The sequence below is a fragment of the Onychostoma macrolepis genome, chromosome 14, assembly GCF_012432095.1.
Source record: "Onychostoma macrolepis isolate SWU-2019 chromosome 14, ASM1243209v1, whole genome shotgun sequence".
NCBI classification, from domain to species: domain Eukaryota; kingdom Metazoa; phylum Chordata; class Actinopteri; order Cypriniformes; family Cyprinidae; genus Onychostoma; species Onychostoma macrolepis.
In genome coordinates, this window is record NC_081168.1 from 7,681,834 (window position 1) to 7,696,271 (window position 14,438).

The 14,438-nt window shown below is 39.0% G+C and overlaps 1 protein-coding gene across 1 annotated transcript; it reads right to left on the bottom strand.

Moving 5' to 3' along the window:
• Window positions 1-664: 664 nt before the first annotated feature.
• Window positions 665-14,183, bottom strand: sesn4 (sestrin 4). The gene is made up of 8 exons (XM_058798545.1): window positions 13,941-14,183; window positions 6,631-6,828; window positions 6,126-6,554; window positions 5,112-5,226; window positions 4,783-4,907; window positions 3,862-4,028; window positions 3,545-3,689; window positions 665-3,099 (listed from the first exon to the last, which is right to left on the bottom strand). Exons 1-8 carry the CDS (start codon window positions 14,004-14,006, stop codon window positions 3,010-3,012), a joined length of 1,335 nt encoding a protein of 444 aa, XP_058654528.1. The 5' UTR covers window positions 14,007-14,183; the 3' UTR covers window positions 665-3,009.
• Window positions 14,184-14,438: the final 255 nt, after the last annotated feature.

Sequence of the window (14,438 nt, forward strand, 5' to 3'; positions counted from 1 at the left end):
CTTAAAAACTAATACTTTTAATAATCGTTCTAATTCCATAAGAACAGGGAAGCCACAGCACAGTTATAACGATAACGACACAGAGGAACGATATTTTGGAATCACACTAACAATACACTACTACAGCTAACAAAAAGTACAACGCAACTCCACCAGCTGTCCCTGGAGGTCTGTCGTCTCGTAGAATTAGGTCCAAACTTTCTCAAACTCACCTGTCTGTAATTTCCTAGCAATCCTGAAGACAGATGAGTTTGAGAAAGGTTAGAGCTAAACTATGCAGGACAACAGACCACCAGGAGGCACATTTGAAGAAAACACACAGACTTTTAGTTCATGGACTTGCTTTTATAAGCTTCACATTTCTGTTTTTGAGCATACTCCGAAATGTAGTGAACCTGAAATATTTTAATGTAATGTCCGAATTGCTGGCGTGATTTCCTCAAAGAAATGCGAAGGGAGATGTACCACTAGATGGCAGGATTGCACTAGTACTTCCAAACGCCATTATTAAAAACGGATTCCCAAATTATTGACATGCCAAGTGCTCAATAACCATTTAAAAATGAGTGAATTATTTGCAACCTTAAGGTTAATTTACTAAATCTAGACTACAAAAACATTTATTTTCACACATAATGACTAAATAAAAACAAAGACACACTGATGATATTGCATATCTTTATAGAAAAAATAAGATTTCACATTTCAAAACTTTTTTTGCCTGTTTTTTTCAAGTTTTTTTTCTTTTTTTTTTTTTCTTTTGGTCAGTTTAAATTTTTATAGTTCCTACATTTACGTGGTAAATAAACATTTTGGCAATAGCCATGCTCGTTCAGTCTCCTCCGCCGAGGCACAGTCCTTAATGTCTTCCAGCTGAGGTGGTGGAGACAGTCTGGAAGCCTCCACGTTTCAGGGACGTGGCAAACCATCATTGAAGAACAAGCATTTAAGACAGTCCTGCTTAAGGTAGAACGGCCGTTCTGCAGTCCTATTCTGCTCCTGACAAATGTCTCCGGATGTCCATTACCGTCGGTCGGCCCGGATGATGAACATCTTCCATTCTCAGCTTGAATTAATGCAGTAGCATGAGGCTTAGCTCTGAGTCCAGATCCGCCGTACTGATGAGCCGTGACCCATCAGTAGTCAAAAGGCACCGTGCGTCCAGCACAGACTGCGGCTCCTGTACACATTTCTGCTGATTTACATACCTTGGTTTCTTAATCTAAACAGTTCAGACAAGAGCAAAACTGACAACAACAACGACATAACCCTCCCTCAAAATGACAAGACGCTTAAACAGGAACAAAAGTAATGCGATGTTTAAAAATAAACACACAAAGCCAACCATAGGTTTTGCCCAAGTCATTCTGCCAACTATAATTAACCAGACCGATGAGAGTTTAACACAGTACAGGTATTTGGCCTAGTCAACAAAACTGGACATTGAATATATTCATGGCATCAGAGGGACCGCCGTCGCCTCTCCAAGCGGTTTGTAACAATGACAGCTGCCAGCTGCAACCACACTTGTAGGGTTTTGTGCAAAAGGTTCAGTGCAAAACCAAAAAAAAAAAAAAAAGAAAGAAAATTACAATTTTGTGCCAGTCAGTCATGGGAAGGATAGCGACAGGCTGACTGCGAACCTTTACGTAGTTCTGTATATCTTATATAGTTCTGTCAGAAGTCCTTCATTTGATCTATACCAGCGTGTCAACATTAAAATCACATTTTAAGCTTATTCTCATTTGAGCTCCTTCTCTCTCACATCACAAGGTGACTTTTTATTTTTACATGGTAAAATATTTTTAAAAAAAACCTAATTGTTGCTGATCCAAATGTCTACACTGGAGACGCCAGCACAACATTAACCTAAACGCTAAATGCTGGTCCTTTCAGAATCACTTCAGTGGGCCAGTTACTTCAAAATTAAAGACCTGCTTGTAAATGATATTTAAACTGTCTTCCAAGTTAGCAGATGATGTAATTCAAATACATACTGTGTTGATTTGGCCAGTTCATAAGTAACTGAGAAACACTGAGAACGCTACCACAAAGAAAAGTAGTTTAGAAAAAGCGATTCCTTTTCACTGCTTTGAACCCGTCAAATTTAGATCTTCACATTGTAAAGCGGTTTAGATGCCTACTGAGATGAATTGGATGATAATTATGGATCCTATAAATGTACCCATTTTAAATCACTTACAGCGCCCATGCAGAGAGAAGAGAGTGTGGAAGATTTCGGAAAACATCAATGCTAATAATCGATAGAAAGGAGTGAAAACAGTACTTCGATAACCTGCTGTGTGCAGAACGAAGCCACAGCCGAAAGCTTATTGAGATATTCTATAGATAGATACTGTCTTAAAAGTGCTAATTTAAAAAGAAAGTTACAGCCGCTGAACCTTCTCTTACTCTTAGTTAAATTTTGCTCTGGTCTCACTATTCCACATTCAAATGAAATATCTGGAAGCCATGTTAAGCAAGAGCCTTTGTCCAATCACTCATTTTCTGTAAACAGTGACTCAAATTGGCTATGAACTTTCCAGAGTTGGATACCTTGGAAATGGACAGTTGTACACTTTTTCTCTCACTCAGTTGAATTGCAACAGCAAAAAACAAACAAAACAAACAAACGGGAAAAATATTAGTAACAACAACAACCACAACTGAATAAAAATAATTGCACATTAACCATCTGAGATAAAGATACTGAAAAAAAAAAAAAAGAGAAGGTAGAAAAAGAAGAGTATGCGCACAAAAGGACAAATACAGAAACAAAATGAAGTAGGAGAAACACATGCAAAATGACAGTAGGGGTGAGAGCGATTGCTTTGCACCTTTTTTTTCTTCTAAAGTTTCACCTTTGGCAAAGAAACGTTTCACAGCAGTACCTTACATCACACCGGTAAACTCAGAGACAACAAATACAGAGACGGAGAGACAGATCTCTGCTTGTATTTCTTTGCCTTGACTTTCGTTGTACCATGTCCCTCGCTGAACGCTCGTGTCCTATGCGATCATGTATTGAGTGATGGCTCTGAGCGCATACAGCAGCTCGGCCTGCAGACGTGCCTCCATCACTAACAAATTTACATGAACCTAGAAGACAAAACGACAGAAAGATTCGTTTTAAAATGCTTATGAAATACAGAATAGCCATTTTAAGTAGATGGTACATTTTATAACGCCATGTCAGTAGCATTTTCATGGCAAGTACAAAATAACAAAAGTCGTACAATTATCAAATGAAATGGTTAAAAAAAGCATGTGTTTATTGTTGAGTATCATTTGATACATATGATAGGATAATATGGAACTCATACTCCAGGAGGATAAAACATCTCAGTTTTACTAAATGGCCTTTTACTTGCTAAAAAAATATGAACTATCAGGTCAAATGACAGAATGCATGAAGTAGACTGAGTGCAACATGTTTTCCAGTTGTTCATGATGATAATTTAGAGAATTTACACATCAAATACGATACATTAGGCTTTGTAGATGCTAAATGAAGTGTACACTGCAAGTTTTGATAAGGAATTACCTTCTCTGAAGCTTTGACAGTGGCCCAGGACAGTGGGCATAGAGGGGTCTTGCTGGCGTCAGGATAGCAGGCCACAGCTTTAATATAAAGTTTCAATCCACGCTCCAGTAACCGGTTGACTTCCCCATAATCGTAGTCATCGTATCTGAGGGCAAAAGTGTCATTGTAAGTGCTTCGTTTTTTTTGCCTTTATTGTCGTTGAGTGACGATGTGTGAGTGTGGAGTTGAAAACTTGGCATTAGATTTAATTTCATGGGTTTATTGCATTCAAAATGCAAACTAGTGCCAAAATGCAGAAGTGTGAAAAACCAGGGTACCTGATGCCGTAGATACAATGAATGTAGTTCCAGATGGCTCGTTTGAGATCGGGGCTGTGAGGGAAAGGGAGGGAGGCCACATTGCGGAATCGCTCGTCTAACAAGTGCCCTATATCAGAGTAGAGCCTGTTCACCAACGAGAAGCCGTGATCCTCCCATGAATAGTCCTGCATAGAAAGACGAATAAATATAGCACTCATAACAAACATTACTGTGGTGTTTTAAAGACTGCTAAAGTGCATAATTCCTGCAATTTCTACAATGGCTTATAAACTACCTTTCAAAAATTTGGTACTGGTAAGATTTCCATGTTTCTGAAAGAAGTCTTTTATGCTCACCAAGGCTGCATTTATTTGATAAACATACAGTAAAAACGGTAATATTGTGAAATAATATTTTAATATAAAATAACTATTTTCTATTTGAATATATTTTAAAATGTAATTGATTCCTGTGATGTTATGATGTCTTCAGTGTCACACGATCCTTCAGAAATCATTCTAATATGCTGATTTGCTGCTCAAGAAAAAAAATGATATATAATATCAAGTTTTTCATTAATTGAAAATTCAAAAGAATAGCATTTATTAAAAATTATTTTTATAATGATACTGAAGTCTGTAATCTTACTTTTGATCAATATAATGCATCCTTCATGAATATAAATATTTATTTCAATATAAGTTGGGATAAAACAAACTGCTTTTAACTCTAGGAGCTGCATACAACTCCCATTCAAAATCAAATGTAGAAAGCCTACTAGAATGAAACTGGCATTTGAGAGGCACAGCGTTTTGAGAGTAACATTAAGTGCTGACAGTCTTGAAGAAGGAAGGGCATGAGCTCTAATTCTGAACCTTAGTACCCTTTTATGCTACTACTTTTGGTAGGTGACACCCAATGCAAAGTCTCTGTCCCCACCTGCACCCGGAATACTTGGAAATGGTCCTCCTCCCGTCTGGCAAATTCCTGGTAGCCGAATTCTGGGTCTGTGACGAAGCGGGAGGGGTCTGCGTCCAACATCGCTTCGTCCTCCTCCTCCACATCTGATATGGAGTTGCATTTGAGAAAGCGAAAAGCAGGTTACGAAAGAGGGTCCATGAGGGAGCGATATATACACAAGAAAATGCCCTTGTGTAAAAATAACTCTCTAAACACTCATCCCAATCCAAAATTACACATCCTGTTTACAGCAGCATTGGGAAACATGGTTACACGACACACTGGCTTTAGACCGATGAACATCATACCTGCATGTAGGAGTGTCTGTGAATAGAGTCGGTCTCCTTTTCTTTCCTTGATCTCCTCCTGGGATTTTTGTATTTGTTCTCGAAGGCAAGCGACTTCGCAGCTGGAGTCTAAGGACTACAAAAAAAAAAAAAAGACAATGCAGGTTATGCCTGTATTACAACCGACTTCACGTGGCTTGCACAGTGCTGTATTAGGGATGTCAAAAATATTGTTACTTAAGTGCCAAGCTGATATTTGAGTTAAAAATAAATAATGATAGCAGTCTTGATAACAGTGCTGATAGTGTCAAGTGGTATCATCATGATCAAAGCCAGCCTATTATAAAAATTACAGAAGAGCAGGAAGACTGTGCTTTTGATGCATGTTTTTTTTTTTGTTTTTGGTAGAATTCATTTGTAGTTTTTGTGATATAATTCAAGTAATTTTATTGTACACTACCATTTGTTTTATATTTTATGAAAGTAGTGTCTCATGCTCACTATGGGTGCTGTTATCCCATCAAAAACACAGTAAAACAGTATTATTGTGAAATATCCAAATTTTAAATGAGTTTTCTTTTTTCATACATATTTTAAAATGTAATTAATTCCTGTGATGCAAAGCTGAATTTTCAGCATCATTACTCCAGTCACATGATCCTTCAGAAATCATTCTAATATGCTGATTTGCTGAATAAAAGTATTATTATTATTATTATTTTTTAAATCTTCCTTACTCCAAAGTGAATAATACTGCAGTTAAATATGTATATTTTTTACATTTTTTTTTAATGTAAAAAATATACATATTTAATTTAAAATAATTTAAAAATATACATAGTGCATTTAATTGCACTGTTTACTTCATGTGCCTATATGTTGGCTTTTTATTTGCTCTTTATGTTACTACCAATTACAGATTATGAATTTTATCTGGTTTTTTTTTTTATTTACCAGTTGTTGTTTTTTTTATTCAAACCCAAACAAACCTAAACCTAACCTCGTTTACCAACTGAAATGAATGATCATCCGTACCCTTCGCCGCGGCACCTTCTCTGTGGGTCCAGCATTGGGTGGCGATAAGGCAGTGTTGCCGTTGGCAGCGTCACAGAGACAGTAGCCAGGGGGCGTGCCGTGATGCACTCTGGGAGTGGGAGTGGTGTCTGAGTCAGAACCAGAACCGAAAACGAAACTGCAAAGGGAGTGACAGTGGGCCAGCAAAACCACGGCCTGGACGAGCTCAGCCAGAGACCAGCACTGCTCACCCGTCTTGAGCAGAGCCTGTATGTGCGAGCGTGCCGTGAGCCAAGGCTGATGGGCCAGGACCTTGTTGATGTGATCAAGGTGCTGTAGACGCGGGGGTGCAGCCTCCAACCCCTGAAGCCATAACGGGTCTCCGCCAACCCGCAGAAACTGAGCCGAGTGCAGAGACACCAGATACCTACAGTGATGCTGTGCCGCAGCCTGAAACACAAATACATTTATCAGTTAACCGGAGATATTATATGAGCCTATGATTGACTGTAGAGCATGTCCATACCATGATGGCAATGTAGTGGCGGTAGTGCAGGGGCAATGGGCCATCCATATAAAGGATGTAGTGCTGTGTGCGCAGGAAACTCTCCAGGTACTGTGGGTGAGAGGCCATCTGCTGAGACACCGAGTCCAGACGCCCCCTGTTGGCCAGAGCCTTCATACACAAGAGAGAAGCACGGTCTTTCTCAGAATTCACCATCACCTGCCAAAAAGAATAAAACACAGGAATGAGAAATTGACAAACCAAAGACAAATTACAAAAAAAAGCACTTCATGAACGAAAAACACCGATTCAATGTGGTTTTTTTTAGGTTAATCTCAAAGGAATCACCTTAAAATAACATTCACTAGCATTTGCAGCATTCCTCAAATAGTTCCCAACAAAAAAATAAAGTAGTAAAGGAATAGTAGCAAACAAGCACGCCGTCTGCCACGGGTCCTGCGGGTATCGAGGGACAGTAATAGACATTCCACAGTAACAGCGACCCACTGCTGTTTCAGACCAGACGGACGTCTGTCGACCTCAATCTCCTACTTTCACTCCCCAAGACGCTTAAAATACATACAGATTATAAAAATGGCAATGGACACCATACCCATGTATAATCACAGGCACAACTTGGGAGTTGTGCTTCAATCGTCCATATTTAGCATAGGAGACTATTTTAGACAATTTGTGGAAAGGAAATCGATGTGAAAATGGCAAATACATTGTCCCAAAGTCCTTGTTTGACTGGTGTTGAGGAGATCTGCTGATTCATGTCTTCATGTTTTTAAATGCTGACTGTGAAGGCCAACCGAGGCCTTGTGCCTGCGCCTTTGGCCTGCTTTGTGTCTGACTGTGGGATTATGGAAATCCTGCCCACTCTCCTCCTGTTCAAGCGCCTCACAGAGAGAGAGCAGAAGAAGAAACAGGAAATTGGAGAGCAGTGAGAGAGCAACTGAAGCAAACAGAAGCAGAGCTGGTGAAAAACGGTTTTATTGGACTAGAGTATACATTTAAAAATGTATTAATCATATTCCGCCATTTATCAGTGCATACGCCTCGCGGTACCATCACAGAGAGGCTCAAAATCACTCTCCAGAACATTCTCGTTCACCATTCCTGGCTGGTGGAATGATCTTCCCACCCCTATCCGGAATGCTGGATCCCTGTCAATCTTCAAGCAACAACTGAAAACTCATCTCTTTCGACAGCACTTGACTTCATCCTAAACTTTATATATATAAAAAAAAAAAAAAAAAAAAAACTCTCTTTACTTATTCCCTCCTTTGGTAGTTTGTACTTATTTGAACAATGCCTGAGACTTGGTGTTGCAAGCACTTCGTCTGTCTGATTGCCTCTTCAAGATGAATCGCTTTATGTATTCCCCAATTGTAAGTCGCTTTGGATAAAAGCGTCTGCAAAATGACTAAATGTAAATGTATATGATTCTAAAGAAAATGTTTTTAGAATTGTGCACCAAACTGTGGTTACAATCTCTACTTCATCTACTGTTGATGAAACAATACAATTTCACAATTCCACACAGAAATGCGTCACATTACTGAAGTTCAATGCAATTTGAAGGCCATTTTAAAGGTCAGCGACACATTTTGACACAATAGTGGTAGATTTGATCAACTAACAGCAATAGAACTACGACAGCTGTAAAACATTTTATTATACAATAGTAATATAACTTGAATTTCTTCAAGTTAAACCAAACTTTTATTTTTCAGTCAGTTTGTCATGAAGATCTGAGTTTCAGTTTGCATTCGATAGCTTTTCTCAAGTGAAATGGCGAAAAGTTGGTGAAGTGACTCTCATGCAGCTCCGCAGATGAAGTTGATTTGAACTGTCCTCATATAATGAGACGACAGACGCTGAAAACACCATGACAAAACTGTGTCGCTCATTCACACAGAACATGCAGACTTTTAAGTGATATTGACCTGATCGTCTAGGCTAAATATTAATTTGCTCAAGTTTCTTATCGATATTGTGGATTGTTTCCCAATGTATATCGATTTATTGTCTACCCCTTGTCTTGGCTCTCATTTCTAGTATGTGATATGAGATCAGTTGTAGTGTTTGACCGTGAGAGGGTGGCCTCCGTACTTCCTTCGAGTAAACCGCTGCTCCGTGGATCTGGCTATAGTTAGTCATGGCGATGAACGGGTCAGTTACACTTTCTGGGGTGGGGGAGAGAAGAGGATGAGCTCTGACTGAACGTGGTCACGTATTGACTGAAATCTTGTTACATAGTTACGGGGGACAACTGAGAGCCGTGGCCAAAACAGCTCTGGGCCATCATAACTCTTCCTGACAGTACTGAAGATTCACACTGACAGCACGGCACGTACTGCGCCTACAATCCCTTTGAGCCACTATACATTTTGGGTCTCCAAATACCACTTAAAATCACATTTAAAAACTGATAGCAATGAGCCAACTTAAAATATGTTCACTTTCTACAGTGCTGAATCTTATATGTGGGTAATAAATTACACCCAGGCCCATGGACTGCTTGTCCGGTCCTAGCTCTTCATACAGTGTCTGACAGAAAAGAGAGGGTTATAAATAGTCCTAGAGGACAGCTGAGATAGCACATGCATAGATAAGAAAGAAACGTCATTCCTGCACAAGGGACACCATGAAATAACAAAGAAAACAGCATTTTACTTGCGGGATGTCATACTGTAAACATCTCTCCAGACAGGTTCCTCAAGTAAATGTTCATGAAAGGGAATGAAGTTAATGTTTAATGCTTCTTAATCCAATTTAACATGCATTTCCGATGAAAAGTACTTTTGCACTGAGGTGCAGACAGTGGGTTGTCCTCTGTTGGAAAATGTGTCAGCCTAACCCGTTTACTGAGGTATTCGAATGCCTGAAACTTAACATTTAATATAAAGTCACTTAAAAAAAAAAAAAAAGACACTACATCTGGTTGATGACTAATTTTAAGAGGCAACTTGAAACAGGAACAAAGACACTCTCTTCCATCAAGGAAAAAGAACCGTGTCAAGGCGCGCTGAAAGCTGTGATATGCTTCTGCCCGAGATACAGGTGTCTTGTCATTCAATTCAGTTGAGGCTTGCGAAACATGTGCAAGCAAAACATGCCATACAAAGCATCATGGACTAACATTACAGTTACCTAGAAAGTCTGGCATTTATACTCCAGATCAAATGCCTATCCAGATCTATTTCTACACAACTTTCATACATTTGCTGTGTCCCAAATGACACACTACACTACGTAGTCTACTGCTAATATATGAACTTTATAAAGTTATTTTGTCATCCAACACTGGAGTCCATTACACACTTCATTTTTTTGGTTAATTAAGTGCATCATGAAGTCATTAAGTGCACTTTTTCTTTCTGGAATTTCCAGTGTACTGTAAAAAATGCTTTTTCAATTAAAACAAAGATTACCAGGATACATTTTTACAGGAAAATACTATTGCAGTCTTTCTAGAAATTTCATGTTTAACTCAATGTTACTTGCCAATTTTTTGTTATTGTTTGTAAAATTTACTAGCTAGTATTTCTACTATAAAATGGCATAGAATAGTGCATGAGTACGTGAAGTGGGATCTACCTATTGTTTCGATACCTAAGCATTTTGCACTGGGAAAAACTCTAAGAATGTAGAAGTGAAAATACGGTCAACCAAGAGCCATATTGGCAATAAAGCACAAGCCACATAGGGACAAGTCATTTAAACAAGACTAAGATGTTGAGGTCAGTCTCAAACAACAGTTCAAACACTATTCTCCATTGGGACGCAAGTACAAGTGCACTTTCCTTGGTAAACAGATCACATGTCTCCGAGCCTGGTCGCAATGCCCAAAACTCCTCAGCGGTGACCCAGAAAAACAGGCAACTGCAAATACAGATATATTCAACATGCTGTCGTGGTTCAATACAGTGTGTTCATTTCATAGCCCGTATCAGCAGCCGAAGAAAATCGCAAGGGGGAGTCTGTATCCCTGGAACGAGACAAAACAACTTGCAATTAACTACTAATGAAACTTCAGAGGGAAATTAGAGACTAATGCAAGTCATATGAGAAGCTGAGAGACGCTCACACACCCACACAGGCACGGTTCAATGAAACACTGCAGCAGATGCTGTCAACTGAGGGTTTTGTGGATATATCAAGCTGCGATCAACAAAAGATGTTGGTTAAACTTGTCAATTAGTGCATAAAGTTCATACACAACACCAGCACAGTTCACGGTCAACAGCGTAAGGTTATTTTGAAACTTGGGGCAATATTTTTTGTCAATACAGGATGCCTCATCAGCACCAGCAACATGCAGCGACATGTCTTTACCAACAGTCAACACGAAACAGGAAGTCAGTCTCATATCCTCTTGGCGAGTCCCTTAAATTCAGCTGAAATCTTGTTTATTGGGTAAAGGTGCCACTTTCGGCAACCATAATTCCTGTTTCCGTGAACAATGACAGCATACACGTCCTTTACATAATAATTCAGTTATTTGTTAGATTAAAACAAGTTAAGGCGCAACACAAAACAGCATCTGTGTGATATGTTATAGACACAAAAAAAGTGCAAGATCGCTCCACGAACAAACAAAACAGCATTTAGATTTGAATATATTTGCATGTACACTTGCGTTTAGATTTGAATGAGTTCATGTGTTTATTCTTGCTGGTCAAATACAAAAAAAATATCTATAAGGGCCTTAAAGGGTTAGTTTACCCAAAAATTTTATTCTGTCACGTTGTTCAAAAACTGTACAACTGACTTTCTTCATACAAAGAAAGTCAATGATCACCAAAACTGCCTGGTTACCAACGTTCTTTAAAATATCATCTTTTGTGTTCTGGAGAAGAAAAGTCAAGTCATACATCTTTGAAACTCTTTAAGTAAGTGACACCAGAATTTTTATTTATGGGTTTACGATCCCTTTAATTGTGTAACATATCACCACTTAAATAAAACAGACAAACATAAGCCCACTGCTCATCTTTTGTCATTTGAGGACGGTCTAAACATGAGGCTCTAAACTGACGGGGGGCTTCATTTCAGGGCCTGAGTCCAGAATAAGAGCAAGATGCGATATTCAATCTGCATTCTCAGAAGGCCTGGAGGGCTCAGTATGTGACATGCGCAAATGCCCCAACTGCTGTTGCACAAAACCCATCTCTCTCCCTCTCTACAAAGGAAACACTATTTTGGCTTGCCAACCTGGAAGCCAGGAAGAACAAAACAGCCAGCTGCACCTCACTGGGGGTTGGACTGAAACAAGGCCTGCAGCAAACACACACACACACACACACACACAAACACGGCAAGCCACATATGGATGCAGTCAGACGACCAGGAAGACTGACATTTACATAAGCAGACAGTGTGACATACATTCAGCAGCTTGCATATGACAGATAGTGAAGGGAAGGTAGTTTACTGATGAATCACATTTCCGCTTGGGAAGTCCAAGATTTGGTTTGCTGGTGAAATCAGTTTTCTGTTATTTTGTCACCTTTGTGCTTTTGTGGTCTTCATATTCGGAAGTGAATCATGCTCAGCTATGCCTCAAACATATATCTATATATAAACTAGATTATGGATTGCAAAACATGTTTAAATTTCATCATCCTGTTCCGACAAGGTTACAAAAGCAGCACAGTCAGGAGTCAGGATATTAAAAATGTTCTCTATGTGAAACACATCAGGGAGCTTTGAAACACATATTTTGCCATTATAATACTTATCACCTACAGACCTCATTCTGAAGAGTATCTTTTTACGAATGGACCAGTGGTTAATTGAGGGGGAAAAAAAGAAAACGAGTTTATAATGTTAACAAGCCTAGGGGATTTTTTTTTTTAATGGGCTGGCAAATGAGAGCATATTTCTGAGAAATGTTTAAATGACACATTCCTCTATTGTTCTCCTGTATGCGCAGCAGCGCCATCACAACAGCGCCCCCTCAGGTTGCAGGAGATACTGCAGGCGAATGGGGAGAAAAACAACTTTGATTGGCAGTATATCAGCATCACATCACACAAACGGGAGAAAGAGAAAACACTCACACAACAAGACCAAAAAGTCAAGCATGAAGAAATGTTAAATACATCTTCCCGTGCAGATTGTCGTGTCACGGTTTACGGTTGTAACTACAAAAGGGCTTTGTGTTTGCCCGACGTGAACTGCGAAAAATTACACTACGACACAGACTAATGACAGATTTTCATTTTCACAAAAGCTTATACGCAATCACTTGCTTAAAGAATATACTTAAACATGAAAATAAATACAAAAAGCAGGAAAAAATAACGCGTTGAATGTTCGAGAAATGAATGCTACTATGTCGATACAACCCAAAAATACTAAATCGGTTGTCTTCGTGTATAAAACAGGAGATTCATCTTACAAACAACTCAACAAAGACCTCAGACGTGACGGTCAGCGTCAAACCTACAAAACTTCAACATGCCAGCATCCTAGAAAATCGTATTGTCATGTAGGTTTAGATTATTGGTAAACCCATAACCATGGCTTAATCTGCACCAAAGGCTTTCAAGACTTCCAGACCGCAGTCTTAATTCTTCGTGAAGCTTTTACTGTTAAAACTTGGAATATTCAACAAATGCATACCTTTATGAGTAGTCAACATAATAGTTGCAACACGAAACAATGGCTATCTAAACCAAATTGAAGTATAAACTAAGCATATGCACGACAAAGAGGCTTATTAAGCTGACTTTACTCTTTGTCATGAATGCAATGGATTTGCACCGCTTTTCATTCCATAAAATACCAAACAAAATGACAAAATGTGTCCTACTATCACTATTGTTACGCGAGTTCAAAGCTGCCTTAGATTACAGATGAATTGCAGCACAAACGTTAAATCCAAGAAAATTAAACTGCAAGACTGCAGCTTTGCATGGTGAAAACACTTTTGTCTTGTCAAAAATGAAGGTAATTTCAGGAACAATAAATAATTAGCGTTTAAAACTCGAAGAAAATAGTCATTGGTTGAAAAGTGGCGATCAGAGTAACAATACAAAAGCGGACTGATTCTGCAAATATATGTGAATGACATTCGTGTATGCTAGAAAATAACGGATATTACTTATGGCGACCAGTGAGGTTTTTTTTTCTTTCAAAGAGGGACTTTTGAATATGTATTAAAAAATAATGTTTTAAACATGAATGAATGAACGACATTAAAGAGTCGATGCTTTTGCTAAGTAGATGAACTGTCAACTTTGAAACTTCCCAGCAAGAGTCTAGATAACCTAAAACTACGGTTTAGTTATTATCTTCACTTCAGGCATTTATGTTACCTGATTTTGAACAAACTGGCACTGGGTTCCAAGGCGATAGTCCATGTTTTTCGTGCAGATGATCATTTTCCTCCCTGTATGTGCATGAATGCGGCTCCTCTGGCTTTCTTGGGTCTTCTCAGCGACTCGCTAACAAAGGCCAAGCCGCTATGAGCTCTACATGTCCGGACATAGAGCTGCAGTGTCACTGGGCGAAAAAACTATTGACTGACACTTCCACAGCGACGGCGTCCAATCAGAGAGCCAGGAAGGCGGGTCTAAGAGTGCAGAGCAGGCCAATCAAATTTTAGAACTGTGTTTTATTGTGACGGCTGCGTTTGTCCGACATCCGAGCCAATGAGCGTTGTCATGTGGTGGAAAAGTACCTGTCTGTTAAACACGTTAGGCCCGCCCACTTTCATGACGCAACGCAACGCAGCTTGACAACTGATTACTCTTTTTTTTTATTATTATTAATATAAAGAAAAACAACAATAACAATTGTAAACATTGAGACAA

Bases quoted from the DNA above. Each gene is read 5' to 3' on its own strand.
- sesn4 (XM_058798545.1), bottom strand. From the start codon at position 14,006: ATGATCATCTGCACGAAAAACATGGACTATCGCCTTGGAACCCAGTGC. The intron at 6,555-6,630 runs GTATGGACATGC...TTTGTGTTTCAG, and splicing joins GCCACTACATTGCCATCATG to GCTGCGGCACAGCATCACTG. The intron at 4,908-5,111 runs GTATGATGTTCA...ACTCCATATCAG, and splicing joins ACAGACACTCCTACATGCAG to ATGTGGAGGAGGAGGACGAA.